General features: G+C 46.2%; 1 protein-coding gene across 3 annotated transcripts in view; it reads left to right on the top strand.

Moving 5' to 3' along the window:
• TAMM41 (TAM41 mitochondrial translocator assembly and maintenance homolog) overlaps window positions 1–207 on the top strand; it is a 60,116-nt gene extending 59,909 nt beyond the window's left edge. For all 3 annotated transcript variants that reach the window (XM_033210703.1, XM_033210702.1, XM_033210704.1), the window contains one exon: window positions 72–207. In XM_033210703.1, the coding sequence (XP_033066594.1) occupies window positions 72–148 (77 nt within the window). In that variant the 3' untranslated portion in view covers window positions 149–207. The remainder of the gene's footprint in view (window positions 1–71) is intronic.
• The last annotated feature ends 16,263 nt before the right edge of the window (window positions 208–16,470 follow it).

The raw sequence follows: 16,470 nt of genomic DNA, 5'->3' as shown, positions 1-16,470 counted from the left end.
GGATGTCACTGAAACTGAGCGTCTTCTCAACAAGCCTCCATTTTCTTACTTTCTCATCTTTTCTCTTTTAGGCATGAAGAAGTCAGTGATTTATAGTTCACTAAAACTGCACAAAATGTGGAAAGGGTGGCTGAGGAAAACATCCTGATTTTACTTACTTTTATATATGTTATGTATAGATGAATAAAGTGATCCTTTTTGACAGAACAGTGTTTGTTACTTTGACCCATTGCTTGAATTCGAAATACACTGGTTTGTATAATACTTGGTTTTTTAAATGTATGCATCAGACAGTTACCCAGTTGGGACCCAAATATGTTAGAAGGCTTAGCATCAGAAGAAAAGAACCCTCTCCATGTTCAAAGCCACGTGGGTCCTGCAGAATAGCTTTGCCTGTGGCCTGTATTCTGTAGGTACATGAGAGTCAGATATGACAAATTGCATGTATGCTGTGAACACGCAGCCCAGGAAACTTACAGGGTGGGGAAGCGTGGCTTTCTCTGCCTGGCTTGTTATGTCTCTAGTCTCCATCCTGTTCACTTGTTTTTTTTCCAACAAGGAAAAAAAATGTGACACTTGCAAGTGTCACATCAACATTTCCCTGGATCTAGGCTTTTTGTGTGTTTCTTTGTTCTCCACTAAAGTGTATGGGAGTGACTTGGGTAAGTCATCTTGGGACTTGGGACAGACATCTTGCAGAGCCTACCTTATTGTAACAGTTAGGGCGTATTTGGGCAACAGGAAACCCACCACAGAGTGAGTGCCTTGAACAACAAAGGAGAGAATCATGCACCCCAGTTTCTCTCCATCTCTCTGTCCTCTGCCCTCTGCAGTGTTAGCATCGTGCTGAGGCTGGTTTTGTTCTGTCATGAGAGCAGCTTCAAGGGCTATGTGCTTCCAGATCACAACTGGAGCCACAGAGAAGACTCCTTTCAGATGGCCTCTTAGAAAAGCAGGAAACCTTCCCAACAGCCCCTAGCAAGCCTCTGTTTGGTTTCATGGACGCTGATTGGGTGACATGCCCATCCCTGAGTCCGTAAATGGGCAAAGGATGGAACTAAGCTGATAGGCTCAGGCCTGAGCCACCAGCCTCAGCCCAAGAGGTAACTTCCCTCCCCTTGGGCTCACAGGCTTCAGAGAAGAAGTAGATACTTAAATGGACAATTGAGGAGGAAGGGCTGTTGGGAAGCAACCACCTCTTCCCACCTCATCCACCTTACAAGCCATATGAATCTATTTGAACCTCAGCTTGTCTTTTTTTCCTTCAGATTGTCTTTGTCCCACCTCACACTCTGTATTTCCATTGCCAAGTATTCTGGTGCAGTCCTGTAGGGTCTCTTGTACATTTGAACAATCCTCTGTCTACTTATTTTTTGTTTACTATTGGATTCAGCTCATTCCAACCCATGGCATAGTGAAGAGTGCAGACTTCAGATTCAGCCAAACTGAGTTACATCTCATCCCCACTACTGACCAGCTATGTGATTTTGGGCAAGTTATTGAGCCTCTGAATAGTTTCACCGCCTGTGAGATGGAAATAACATTACAGACCTCTTCGAGTTGTGCTGGTCTGTGCACTCAAGAACCTGTAGAACGCGTAGGGTAGTGCCTGTGCCTAGCATTGAGCAAATGGTTGTTGCTGCTGTGGTTCCTTTGTATTATTGGTTTTGTTAATTGTTTTCTTTTTCTTTTTCTTTTTCCTTTTCTTTTTTTTTTTTTTTAAGATGGAGTTTCGCTCTTGTTGCCCAGGCTGAAATGCAGTGGTGTGATCTTGGCTCACTGCAACCTCCACCTCCTGGGTTCAAGTGATTCTCCTGCTTCAGCCTCCTGAGTAGCTGGGATTACAGGTGCCCACCACCATGCCCAGCTAATTTTTTCTCTTTTTAGTAGAGACAGGGTTTCATCATGTTGGCCAGGCTGGTCTTGAACTCCTCACCTCAGGTGATCCACCCGCCTCGGCCTCCCAAAGTGCTGGGATTACAGGCATGAGCCACTGCGCTTGGCCTATTATTTTCTTCTATAGGCCTTTTTGTTTATTTGTGTAAGTTTTTTCCTCAAGAACCCAAGATAGACTGGGCAAGGTAGCTTATGCTTGGAATCCCAGCACTTCGGAAGGCTGAGGCTGGAGAGTTGCTTGAGCCCAGGAATTCAAGAGCAGCCTGGGCAACACAGCGAGAGCATATCACTACAAAAAGTTTCTCAAAAATTAGCCAGATGTGGTGGCACATGCCTGTGGTCCCAGCCACTTGGGAGGGAGGATCACTTGAGCCCAGGAGGTCAAGGCTGCGGTGATCTGTGATTGTGCCGCTGTATTCCAGCCTGGGCGACAAAATGGATTCTGCACTGATTATGCAATAAGAATTTTTCCTCAGCCTATTCAAGACCCACTATAATCTGGCTTTATTTTATTTTAACTTCTGTCCTCTGTGTCTGATAGAGCTTTTTATATTCCCAAAGTAGATACTTTGGGAACATATGTGAGTAACATTGCTGGGGCTTGAACCCTGGCCTCCAGACTCTGGTGTAGTGCCTTTTCTAACACAGCCTGCAGCTTTCACAAATGATGAATACTTGTGTCTTTGTGTTCCACTGCCTGTAGATGTATTCTTCCTTTTCCTCAATCTAAGGTGATTCATCAAAAAGGCATATAAGGAGGACAGGTAAGACTTTCTCTGAGGAAAGTGGAACTCTTCGGGAGTAAGTAGCTCTTCCCATTCCAGAAGGCTCAAGAAAGAAATGTATTTTGGTGTCACACCTAGAGTTGGTTCTCTACTCTTTCCAGCTGTGTCCTTGGTCAAGTTGCTTAACCCTTCTGAAACTCAGTTTCTATGTCCATGATGTAGGTATTCTTATACCCATGTGTCAGGCTTGATGTTAGAATTAAATGACATAACATGTAGATCACCTAATGTGGTTCTTGGCACGTCATGATAGTATCTCTGCTATCCAGTTCAGATGGTGAGTTTAGATGGCATGGGATAGTCCCTCATATATTAGTCAGTCTAGCCAAGAAAATGGAAACAACTCTAAGTATATCAAATAGAAGGAATTTAATGTAGGGAATTTGTTGCAAAGATGTTGGGAGGCCTGGGAAACAAAAAAGAAGGAGTACCCTGGAGGAGGAAGAAGGGATGATGTGCGGAGAATCTGCACATCAGGATGCTGTTAGCAGCCCTGTACTGGAAGTTACAAGCCCACACCTGCTGCTGTGTTGCTGGAGATGTTCCCTATAGCGGTTTCAAAATATGTTCACAAATTCTTTGGCCATCCTTCTAGCAGTAGCATTCATTTTCCCTCCTTGAATATGGGCAGGCCTTAGTGACTTGCTTCTCACAGATAGAATATAACAGATGAGATCTCTGTGACTTCCAAGGCTAGGTCCTAAAAGGTGACACAACTTCCACCCAGCTCTCTCTCAGGACACTTGGCTTGGAACCCAGCCACCATGTTGTCAGGGTGCCCAGGCCACTGGGAGAGGCCACATGTAGGTGTTCTGGCTGATGTCTAGCATCAGTTGCCAGACAAGTGAGTGAGCAAGGCTTTAAAATAACTCCAGCCCGGCCGGGCGCGGTGGCTCAAGCCTGTAATCCCAGCACTTTGGGAGGCCGAGACGGGCGGATCACTAGATCAGGAGATCGAGACCATCCTGGCTAACACGGTGAAACCCCGTCTCTACTAAAAAATACAAAAAACTAGCTGGGCGACGAGGCGGGCGCCTGTAGTCCCAGCTACTCGGGAGGCTGAGGCAGGAGAATGGCGTAAATCCGGGAGGCGGAGCTTGCAGTGAGCCGAGATCCAGCCACCGCACTCCAGCCTGGGGGACAGAGCCAGACTCCATCTCAAAAAAAAAAAAAAATAACTCCGGCCCCAGCCACTCTGATTGTGACAGAACAAGAGAGCCCAACAGGACCTGCCTAGCCAAGCCCAGTCAGCTTTGGAAGTCTGAGGGAGAATAAGAAAATGATCATTGTCATTTAAAGTCATTGAGTTGTCCAGGCGTGGTGGCTCACATGTGTCATCCCAGCACTTTGGGAGGCTAAGGTGGGAGAATTGCTTGAGCCCAGGAGTTCAAGACCAGCTTAGGCAACATAGTGAGACCTCCACATCTCTACAAAAACTTTAAAATGTGGTAGCACACACCTGTAGCCCCAGCTACTCAAGAGGTTGAGGTGGGAGAATTGCTTGAGCCTAGAAGGTTGAGGCTGCAGTGAGCTGTGATTATGCCACTGCACAATCTAGTTAAGAAAAATGGAAACAACCCTAAGTATAATAAATAGAAGGGGCTGGCCATAGTGGCTCACGCCTATAATCCCAGCGCTTTGGGAGGCTGAGGTGGGTGGATCACGAGGTCAGGAGTTCGAGACCAGCCTGGCCAACATGATGAAACCCCATGTCTACTAAGAACACAAAAATTACCCCGGCGTGGTGTCACATGCCTGTAATCCCAGCTATTCGAGAGGCTGAGGCAGGAGAATTGCTTGAACCTGGGAGGCGGAGGTTGCAATGAGCCAAGATTGTGCCACTGCATTCCAGCCTAAGTGACAGAGCAAGATTCTGTCTCAAAAAATAGTAATAAAATAAAATAAATAAATAGAAGGAATTCAATATAGGGAATTTGTTACAAAGATGTTGGGAAGGCTGGCAAACAAGAAAGAAGGGGTACACTGGAGGAGGAAGAAGGGATGATGTGCAGAGAAGCTGTGCATCAGGAAGCTGCTAACATCCCCGGGCTGGAACCTACAAGCCCACACCAGCCTGGGCACCAGAGTGAGACCCTGTCTCTCAAAAAGATTCAAGTCATTAAGTTTTCAGAAGACTTGTACACGGTTCAGAAGACTTGTACACAGCATTAGATACTGTGTACAAGTCCTCTGAAAACTTATGCCCTTGCCACTGCTAGTGCTGCCAGAGTCACCACCACTGCCCAGATGCCACTTGGGCCAGGCACGGTGGCTAATGCCTGTAATCACAGAACTTTGGGAGGCCAAGGTGGGTGAATTGCTTGAGTTCAGGAGTTTGAGGCCAGCCTGGGCAACATAGACCTCATCTCTACAAAAAGTAAACAGAAAATTAGCTGGGTACAGTGGTGCATACCCATGGTCCCAGCTACTTGGGAGGCTGAGATGGCAGAATCACCTGAACCCCAGGAGGTCAAGGCTGCAGTGAGCGGAGATCACGCTACTGCACTCCAGCCCAGGCGAGAGAGTGAGACTCTGACTGAAAAAACAACAGTCTGGGCGCGGTGGCTCACCCGTGTAATCCCAGCACTTTGGGAGGCCGAGGTAGGTGGATCACGAGGTCAAGAGATTGAGACCATCCTGGCCAACATGGTGAAACCCCATCTCTACTAAAAATACAAAAATTAGCTGGGCATGGTGGCGTGTGCCTGTAGTCCCATCTATTTGAGAGGCTGAGGCAGGAGAATCACTTGAACCCGGGAGGCGGAACAAAACAAAACAAAAACCAAAACCAGATGCCGCTTGACAACCACCAGTAACTGCTGCTGCAGTTGGAATCAAACCCAGGAACTTCTCTTCCTCCTACCTTCTGATCTGGCACCACGGTCTCCAATCAGCAAAACCTAATAGAAAGCCAGCTGGTGAGAAAGCCTGGGCAACATAGTTTGCAGACTCCTACCCCAGCAGTAGAGAGTGGAGTACAGAGGAATGGCTGAGCTTACCAGAGAAACACCTGCCTGTGGTGACAGCATCCAGATCCACCCTTCAATCATATGTAAATTTCCATACACCAGCAGCAGCTTCCTGCTTCCACCCACCATGATTCAGCTATCCTTTGTACAAAAGAAAATGCTCTCAAATGAGCCAGGGGTGGTGGCGGGCACCTGTAATCCCAGCTATTTGGGAGGCTGGGGCAGGAGAATCACTTGAACCCAGGAGGCGGAAGTTGCAGTGAGCCATGATTGTGCCACTGCACTCCAGCCTGGGGGACAGAGCAAGACTCCTCCTCAAAAAAAAAAAAGAAAGAAAATGTTCTCACTTTTCTGGCAGGAAAGAGCAAACAAAGTCCCTGCAGTTATTGTATTCATCTCTGGGTGATGTTAATGCCTCTTTTAATTAGAATCCCAACTGGATATTGTGTAATTTAGAAACTAACCCATAACGTTAACCACCACCCACTCTCCTTATAGAAAATAGGTGAAGGGAAGGGGTGAAAGACACCCGTGTGCCTGTCTGTGAGTGTGTATATACACATTACCACGCAAGGAAGAAAATATGCCTACCTTTTTTGTTTTGGTTTTGGTTTGGTTTGATTTGGTTTTTGAGACAGAGTCTTACTCTGTTGCCCAGACTCGAGTGCAGTGGCATGATCTTGGCTCACTGCAACCTCCACCTCCCAGGTTCAAGCGATTCTCCCACCTCAGCCTCCTGAGTAGCTGGGATTACAGGCTCACACCACCACACCTGGCTAATTTTTTGTATTGTTAGTAGAGACAGGGTTTCACCATGTTGACCAGGCTGGTCTCGAACTCCTGAACTCAAGTGATCTGCCTTCCTCGGCCTCCCAAAGTGCTGGAATTACAGGCATGAGCCACCGCTTCATTTTTTAAAAAGGTTATGATATCACAGTAGATACGACATATTTCTCCCTTGACCCATTCGGTGTTTCTATTTCCCTCAGCCTGTACTTATTTTTTTTTTTTTTTTTTTTTTTTTTTGAGACGGAGTCTCGCTCTGTCGCCCAGGCTGGAGTGCAGTGGCGCGATCTCGGCTCACTGCAAGCTCCGCCTCCCAGGTTTTCGCCATTCTCCTGCCTCAGCCTCCCGAGTAGCTGGGACTACAGATGCCCGCCACCACGCCCGGCTAGTTTTTTGTATTTTTTAGTAGAGACGGGGTTTCACTGTGTTAGCCAAGATGGTCTCGATCTCCTGACCTCATGATCTGCCCGTCTCGGCCTCCCAAAGTGTCAGCCTGTACTTCATTTGGGCAGAGTTCCTTACCTGGTTGGGGCCCAAATCTCCACTACTGAAGCTGTCCCTATGGGTCCTGTCTGTATTGGGTTGGTGTAGTCTTTAACTTTTATTAAACTTGGCATCCATGTTTTACATTTTGAGTAGTGAGAATTTGACAGTGCTTACTATTTGGAGCAATGTTTCTTGTATTAACTCATTCATCCTTACACAACCCAATAAGGCAAGTACTATTATTATTCTAACTTTACAAATCAGGAAACAGGCTCAAAGAGATTAAGTAACTTGTCCAAAGTCACACAGCTAGTTAAAGGGTAGAACCAGGATTCAAGCCCATGTTTGAATGGTCTGGATCCAGTTTCAGTGCTCTTAACCACTGCTCAGTCGCCACAGGCAGGTGTTTCTCTATACCATACCACAGCGAGCACACAACAGGTGCTCAGTAAATGGTAGCTGTTATTGTTGATATGACTGCCATTTGATAACTGTCTCTTGGAGTGATGAATCTTATACTCATAAAAATGACCAGTTGACTAAACAATGCCTGGCAAATGACATCGTCCTGATTTGTGGCTAGAATTCCTTCAAACACTGTTTCAGAATTTACAACTATCTCAGGGAAAGTGTGATTCCTAAGAGAGAGCTTGTCTCCAGGTTGCTTGGCCCTGGCTTCTAATCATAACATTTCCCTTTGTTAGCCAGGTGACCTGGAAAAAGCTTTGGATTTGGTGACCAAAGGCACATGGTCAGACCCTCCAGGTCAGCTCTGTCACAGATGAGCCAGGTGATGTTGGGCTTTATGGTTGAGCCAGGTGATGTTTGAAGCTGATGGTTGAGTTTCCTCACTGTGCTCCAAAATCATCAGTCCCTGGGAGACTGGAGAAAAAGTGGTTTGCCAAAACCATAAATGCAAGAGAGCCCAACACCGATGAGCTGCCTCTGATCACAACTATGATATCAAAGCCCAAGTGACCCCCACATGAGAGTCAAAATAGCCGTGTGCTCAGTGAGATTCTTTTATACTCTGGCACATGAGCAGGACTTTAGAAAGGAGAAGCTCTTCTCCAGCACCCTTGGGGTTGCTGAGGGTCTCCATGGCCAGAGGCCTGGCTTGCAGCTCCAGCTGAATCATGGATCCTTACTCCTTTGAGGCTCTCCATGACAGTGAGGCTTCAAGTCCCAAGTCCCACCTGAGCCCTGTCACTCCAAAACACCCTCAGTGAGCTAGAGGACACACAGGACTGAATCTATCAGACACACTGCATTAGACTAAGGGCAGATGCTCATCGACCCAGGCACTCTGTCCCACCAAAACATCACTGAACTTCTTGAACCCACGGAAAGGTCCATGCCCCAAGCTCCAACCGTGTGGTGAGGAGTAAAGGAGTAAACTAAAGTTTCACAGGCACAGGCCAGTATCTGTGAAAGTACTTTGACATAGTAGACAGTATAAAAATGGAGAAAACCTAAGATTTACAGAAGGCCTATGATTTATGGAAGGTGTGATACATAAACAGCCTCACTTAATCTTTATCCTACTCCTACAACATAGATACATCCAACTTTTTTTTTTTTTTTTGAGACAGGGTCTCATTCTGTCATCCAGGCCAGAGTGCAGTAGCATGAGCTCAGCTTACTGCAGCCTTGACTTCCTGGGCTCAGGCCGTTCTCCCACCTTAGCCTCCCAAGTAACTGAGACTATGGGCACACATCACCACCCCTGGCTAATTTTTTGTGTTTTTAGTAGAGATGGAGTTTCACCATGTTGCCTAGACTGGTCTTGAACTAGTGGGCTCAAGTGATCCGTCCACCTTGGCCTCTTAAAGTGCTGAGACTATAGGCGTGAGCCACCACACCTTGCCCAACTTTAAAAAAAATTTTTACAACCAAGAAAATAGGATTACAGAGGTTAATCTAGCCCCATAGTGGGATTTGAATTCAGTTCTGTATGACTCAAAAATCCATTCACTTTCCAGTATCACACCCCATCTTTGGGCCATGTCTGCAGGATGTGGGTTACTCTCTCCATGTGGACCCGGGTGATCTGACCCGTGATTATTCTCAGCTATCCCTGGCCATGCAGCTAAAGACACCTGGGGTCATTTCTCTTTTTTCTGTTCCTTCTGAGATGAAGTGGGACCATAGAAAATTCCTTCCTAGAATGAGCTACATCTGAAGACATGATACATGCATGATATGTCAGAATTAATAAGGAACTTGAAAACCATCTAAACTCCTTCACCTTACCGGTGGGATGAGTCAGCCCAGGCAGGCTGTGACTTCCAAGGTCACATCAATTTGTTGACAGCCGGGACCAAAACCTGGGTCTTTATTTTTTTTGAAATGGAGTCTTACTTTTTCACCCAGGCTGGAGTGCAGTGGTATGATCTTGTCTCACTGCAACCTCCACCTCCCAGGTTCAAGCAATTCTCCTGCCCCAGCCTCCTGAGTAGCTGGGATTACAGATGTGCACCATCACACCTGGATAATTTTTGTATTTTTAGTAGAGATGGAGTTTCACCGTGTTGGCGAGGCTGCTCTCGAACTCCTGACCTCAGGTGATCTGCCAGCCTTGGCCTCCCAAAGTGCTGGGATTACAGGTGTGAGCCACCGCGCCTGACCGGGCTCTCTTACTTTTTACTTAATTCCCCTTTCGCTTCAGCATGCTGTTCTACCCACCCCACATATGGGTAAATTGTAACAGGGCTAAGAGCTTCAGTAGCATTTCTTAGATCAGGAAGAACAAAATGTCTGAACCCATCATTCTTTCCAAACACTACAGGACATCTGCCTAAATTTAGCTCCTAACTCTAACTTGAATTTCATTGTCCCCAACTCTTTCTTGGATAACTAGCCTACTGTGACAACTGAGCTCCAGATATGAGAAAGTCCCTGAAATTCCAGGTTGTGGTGCGTTACATAGAAGAGGATGACAGGATGTGGCAGATAAAAAGCAGGAGAAGTCTAAAGGCTATTCCCAGAGAGGAGGCTTTAGTTCAACTGGTATTAGTTGAATTACAGGAATAAAATGTTCCCAGGAAGTGTTGGTTGGGGGAGATGGGATATGCCAAGATGACTGTGCTGTGGTGCTGCCTCAGTGAGCTTACAGAGAAGATAAAATCCACCCTCATAATGCAAGGGGAGAAGCGATCAATGCCATGAACAGATTGATCATGAATTGAACATGAATTGAATAAATCAATTCATTCATTGATTTAGTCAAATATGTAACTGGAGAGTTGTTCTGGAGAGTTGTCCCAATTCTAAAGATCTTACAGTGCAGAAAAGTAAATTGTTAATTAGATTTCTCTGATAAGTACTTAATTATAGGGGTAACTGTAAGGTGCTATAGAGATACTCAAGGTGACAAGTACTTAATTATAGGGGTAACTGTAAGGTGCTATAGAGATACTCAAGGTGACAGCAAACTGGTTGGGCCATTACAGTGTGCCAGGCAGTCTTCTAAGCACTTTCTATTATTTATTCATGTAATCCTCACCACAGCCTTATGTGACAGGGACTCTTATTATTCCCTATTATATGCATGAGGAAACAGAGGCACAGAAAACTAACAGGGCAGCCTGGATCCAAAACCGGGCCATCAGGTTCCAAAGTCCTCCCTCTTAACCTCTTGACTAAACTGTTTTTCAGTCGTTTGGTGTTCTCCCAGTCTGGAGGGAAGCAGCAAGTGATGTCCAGCCTGTTACTCTAAGAACAAGTAGGGGTTGGCCGGGCGCGGTGGCTCACTCCTGTAATCCCAGTACTTTGGGAGGCCGAGGCAGGCAGATCATGAGGTCAGGGGATAGAGACCATCCTGGCTAACACGGTGAAACCCTGTCTCTACTAAAAATACAAAAAATTAGCCGGGCATGGTGGCAGACGCTACTCTGGAGGCTGAGGCAGGAGAATGGCGTCTCAAAAAAAAAAAAAAAGATAAAGTAGGGGTTAGCCAGAGGAGAAGGGAGAGTATTCCAGACATAGGAATGTGGATATTCAAAAACCCTAAATGAAGAGATCACAATGTGTTGAGGGAACTAAAGTTAGCTCAAGAAGAATAAAGTGGCCGGGCGCGGTGGCTCAAGCCTATAATCCCAGCACTTTGGGAGGCCGAGACGGGCGGATCACGAGGTCAGGAGATCGAGACCATCCTGGCTAACACGGTGAAACCCCGTCTCTACTAAAAACTACTAAAAACTAGCCGGGCGAGGTGGCAGGCGCCTGTAGTCCCAGCTACTCGGGAGGCTGAGGCAGGAGAATGGCGTGAACCCAGGAGGCAAAGCTTGCAGTGAGCTGAGATCCGGCCACAGCACTCCAGCCTGGGTGACAGAGAGAGACTCCGTCTCAAAAAAAAAAAAAAAGAAGAAGAATAAAGTGCCAGACATATACTGTGAGGCTGGAGAAATGACTGAGGCCAGATCATGAAAGGTCTTATGATTCTTGTTAGTCTGTTCATTGTTATCCCCAGAGCAATGGAGAGCCTGCCAGGAATGTTTGAGCTGGAGAGTGACAAAAGTGGATTTGCATTTTATAAACATCAGTGTGGCTGCACTATAGAGAATAGACTAGAAAGGGGAAGACTGTAGTCATCCAATTGAGAGATGATGGTGGTCCAGGGCAGGATCACTGAGAATGGACCAAAAGGGACAGATTGAAGTGATGTCTAGGAAGTGGACTCAGTACAACTTGATGACTGACTATGGAGAAGGGCTTGCCAAGGCTCCCGCTGGCACAAGTGGGAGAATGGTGTGCCTGTTTCCTCAGCTGGGGATCCAGGAGGAGGAGCATATTTGGAGATAGCAGGCGGATGGTGATGAATTCAGGTCTGAACATGCTGCGTTTGGAATGTCTGTGGGAGATGTTGAGTAAACAGTTGGCTCCCCAGGTCTGGAGCTGGAAATGGAAATGTGAGCATTGGTAGCTAATAGATGGTGATTAAAGACACCATGGGAGTGAATGAGGTTCTCTCAGGAAGTCTGTGGAGTACAAAGAGAAGAGAGCCAAGGGCACACCAACAACAGACATCAGCACGAAGAGAACAAACAAACCCGAGAGGCAATCAGAGGAAAGCACGGAGAGCAGGGTCAGGTCCCACAGGAGATGGATGGTGACTGTACAGTTGGGACATTCGTCCCCTCCAAATCTCATGTTGAACTTGGATCCTCAGTGTTGGAGGTGGGGCCCGGTGAGAGGTGCGTTGGTCATGGGACTGGCTCCTCGTGAAGAGCTTCACCATTCTCAGTGGGGTGAGGGAGTTCTCACTCTTCCCGCATGACCTGGTTTCCCTCCTCCTCCTCTCTTTGCTCTCCCTTTAATTTGTAAAGAGTAAAGGTTTATTTGGCTCATGATTCTGATGGCTGGAAAGTTCAAGATTGGGCATCTGCATCTGGTGAGGGCCTCACGCTGCCCCCACTCATGGCAGACGGGGAAGGGGAACCCGTGTGTAGAGATCACATGGCCCGACAGAGAGCCAGCAGAGGTGGGTGCCAGGCTCTCACAGGAGCTAATAGAGTGAGAACTCACCGCTGAGGGAGGGCATTAATCTATTCATTAGGGTCTGCCCCCATGACCCAAACACCTCCTACTAGGCCCCATTTCCAATGCTGGGCAGCAAATTTCAATATTAGCTTTGGAGGGGACAAACATCCAAACCGTAGCGTAGCAGACACCATCAGAAAAGTGAAAGGCTAACCTAAAGAACGGGAAAAAATATTTGTAAATCAATGTATCTGATAAGGTACTTATAACTAGGATATAAAGACAACCATATTAAAAATAGGCAAAGGAGGCCGGGCGCGGTGGCTCAAGCCTGTAATCCCAGCACTTTGGGAGGCCGAGATGGGCGGATCATGAGGTCAGGAGATCGAGACCATCCTGGCTAACACGGTGAAACCCCTTCTCTACTAAAAAAATACAAAAAACTAGCCGGGCGAGGTGGCGGGCGCCTGTAGTCCCAGCTATTCAGGAGGCTGAGGCAGGAGAATGGCATGAACCCGGGAGGCGGAGCTTGCAGTGAGCTGAGATCCAGCCACTGCACTCCAGCCTGGGCGACAGAGTGAGACTCCATCTCAAAAAAAAAAACAAACAACAACAAAAAAAACAAAAAAAAAAAACAAAAAAATAGGCAAAGGATCTGAACACACACTTCTCCAAAAAAGATATACAAATGGCCAATAAACACATGAGAAGGTGCTCAACATCACTCATCATCAGGGAAATGCAAATCAAATCACAACGAGATACCACCTCACACCCACTAGGAAGGCTAAATAAAAAAGACACATCGGCATTTTCCGATGTTTTTTCCAAAAAAAAGATTAACGGAGAAAAAAAAGGGGAAAAAAGCAAGTGTTATTCTACAAAGACATGAAGACAGTGGAGCCCTCGTGCGCTGCTAGTGGGAATGTGAAGTGGGGCAGTTGCTGAGGAAGACTGTCAGTTCCTCAAGTAGTTAAATATAGAGTTCCTGGGACATGGAGGCGGGCCATTGCTTGAGTCCAGGAGTTTGAGACTGGGCAACATAGCAAGACCCTGTGTCTACAGAAAATTTAAAAATTATCTGGGTTTGGTGTGTGTGCCTGTAGCCCCAACTACTTGAGAGGCTGAGGTGGGAGGATCACTTAACAAGCCTAGGAGTTGGAGGTTGCAGTGAGCTGTGATCGCACCACTGCGTTCCAGCCTGGGTGACGACAGAAGGAGACCCTGTCTCTAAAAACGAAGAAAACCCCATAGAGTTCTCATGTGACCCAGAAATTCTACTCCCAGGTATATATACCCAAGAGAAATGAAAATATATGTCCACACAAAAACTGGACAATGGACTGTTAAGCGACAATAAAAAAGAGTGAAATACTGATGCAGACTACGACACAGACGAGCCTCGAAAACATGATGCCAAGTGGAAGAAGCCCCACAAAAGACCACATACTGTACGATTTCACTTACATGAAATGCCAGAATAGCCAGATATACTGAGACAGGATGTAGATTCGTGGCTGCTGAGGGCTGGAGGTGGGTAATGGGGGGGCTTAGGAGTGAAGGTGAGAATTGGGAAGTTTTCTTTTTAGGTTAATGGAAGTATTCTAAAACTGTATGAAGACAGCACAACTGTATAAATAAAAATACTGAATTTACACTTTTTTTCTTTTTTGAGATGGATTCTTGTTCCCTCACCCAGGCTAGAGTGCAGTAGCAGGATCTTGGCTCACTGCAGCCTCCACCTCCTGGGTTCAAGCGATTCTCCTGCCTCCACCTCCCGAGTAGCTGTGATTACAGGTGCTCACCACCGCACCCGGCTAATTTTTGTATTTTTAGTAGAGACAGAGTTTCACCATGTTGGCCAGGCTGGTCTCGAACTCTGGATCGCAAGTGATCCACCCGCCTAGGCCTCCCAAAGTGTTGGGATTACAGGCATCAGCCACTGCACCCAGCCTGCTGAATTTTCAGTACACTTTAAATGGCTGAATTCTATGGTATGTAAATTATATCTCGATGAAGCTGTTAGAAAGTTTTTCAGGCCGGGCGCGGTGGCTCAAGCCTGTAATCCCAGCACTTTGGGAGGCCGAGACGGGCGGATCACGAGGTCAGGAGATCGAGACCATCCTGGCTAACATGGTGAAACCCCGTCTCTACTAAAAATACAAAAAACTAGCCGGGCGACGTGGCGGGCGCTGTAGTCCCAGCTGCTTGGGAGGCTGAGGCAGGAGAATGGCGTAACCCAGGAGGCGGAGCTTGCAGTGAGCTGAGACCCGGCCACTGCACTCCAGCCTGGCGGGGCAGAGCGAGACTCCGTCTCAAAAAAAAAAAAAAAAAAAAAAAAAAAAAAAGGTTTTCAATGCTGTTGGTGAAAACATTAATCCTGACATCATTTAGTAGTACCTCAACTCCTTTTTGGAAATGCCCAAACCCTTTTTTAGCTAGATTAGCTCTAAATGAAGAAGTAAAAGCTCAAATAGTTACCTTTTTTTCTCTTCCAGCTTTATGAGGTATAATTGACAAAAAAAAAAAAAATATGTATTTAAGGTATACAATCTCATGATTTGATGTATGTATACATTGTGAAAAGATCACCACAATCAAGTTAATTGGCATACCCATCCCCTCACATAGTTACTGTTTTTGTCTGTGTGGTGAGAACACTTAGGAGCTACTCTCTTAGCAAATTTCAAGTAGACAATACATTATTTTTAACTGTAGTCACCATGCTGTACATTAGATCCCCAGAACTGAATGTTTGTACCCTTTCACCAAAATCTTCCCATTCCACCTGACCCCAGGAACTACGATTCTACTGTGTTTATGAGTTTGATACTTTCAGATTCTGCATAGAAGTGAGATCACACAGTCTTTGCCTTTCCATATCTGGTTTATTTTACTAAGCATAATGTCTCCAATGTTTCATCCATGTTGTCGCAAATGGCAAGATTTCTTTCTTTTTTATGGTAAAATAATGTTTGCAAGCTCCTTGACTTACAATAGGGCTACGTCCCCATAAATTCATCGTAAAGTTGAAAGAGCATTAAGTCCTGGATGGTCTGTCTGTGCAGTCATGTGTCACTTAATGACAGGGATACCCTCTGAGAAATGCGTTGTCAGGCAATTTTCTTCTCATGTGAGCATCATAGAGTGCACTTACAGAAACCGAGATGGCGTAACCTACCACTGCACACCTCGGCTACATGGGATGGCTTACTGCTGTGAGGCCACAAACCTGTACAGCAGGTTTGTGCTGAATGCCGTGGCAGTTTATACTGTGCTGAATACCGAGGCAGTTGTAACACAGTGGTGAGCATTGTGTGTCTAGACATGTCCACACACAGCAAAGGTACAGTAAGTCAGGCACAGTGGTCCACATCTGTAGTCCCACCTACTTTGGAGGCCGAAGCAGAAGGATTGCTTCAGTTCATGAATTCAAGGCCAGCCTGGGCAACATGGTGAAACCCTGTCTCTAAAAACACATTTAAAAATGGCCGGGCACGGTGGCTCACACCTGTAATCCCAGCACGTTGGCAGGCCGAGGTGGGCGGATCGCAAGGTCAGGAGATCAAGACCATCCTGGCTAACACGGTGAAACCCCGTCTCTGCTAAAATAAAAAATAAAAAAATTAGCCAGGCATGGTGGCGGCCACCTGTAGTCCCAGCTACTCGGGAGGCTAAGGCAGGAGAATGGCATGAACCTGGGAGGCGGAGCTTGCAGTGAGCCAAGATCGTGCCACAGAACTCTAGCCTGGGCAACAGAGCAAAACTCCGTCTCAAAAAATAAATTAATTAATTAAATAAATTAAAAAATAAAAAATCTATTTCTAGAAAAATTACCAACCAAAAGAAAAACATTTGCAAACAGGTGGAAGACAAGTGTAGAATGTACTGATATCATGAGGACACTGAAATTCTAATCTTACATACACTTCTCTTAAAAAAGAAACAGTTCAGTAAGAATACAGTATTATAATCTTACAGGACCACTGTTGTGTCTGTGGTCCATCACTGAAACATCGTTATGCAGTGCATGGCTGTATATATACATAAACACACACCCCACATTT

The sequence above is a fragment of the Trachypithecus francoisi genome, unplaced genomic scaffold (genome assembly GCF_009764315.1).
Source record: "Trachypithecus francoisi isolate TF-2019V2 unplaced genomic scaffold, Tfra_2.0 Lachesis_group0, whole genome shotgun sequence".
NCBI lineage: Eukaryota > Metazoa > Chordata > Mammalia > Primates > Cercopithecidae > Trachypithecus > Trachypithecus francoisi.
This window is presented reverse-complemented; position numbering and strand designations above follow the sequence as displayed.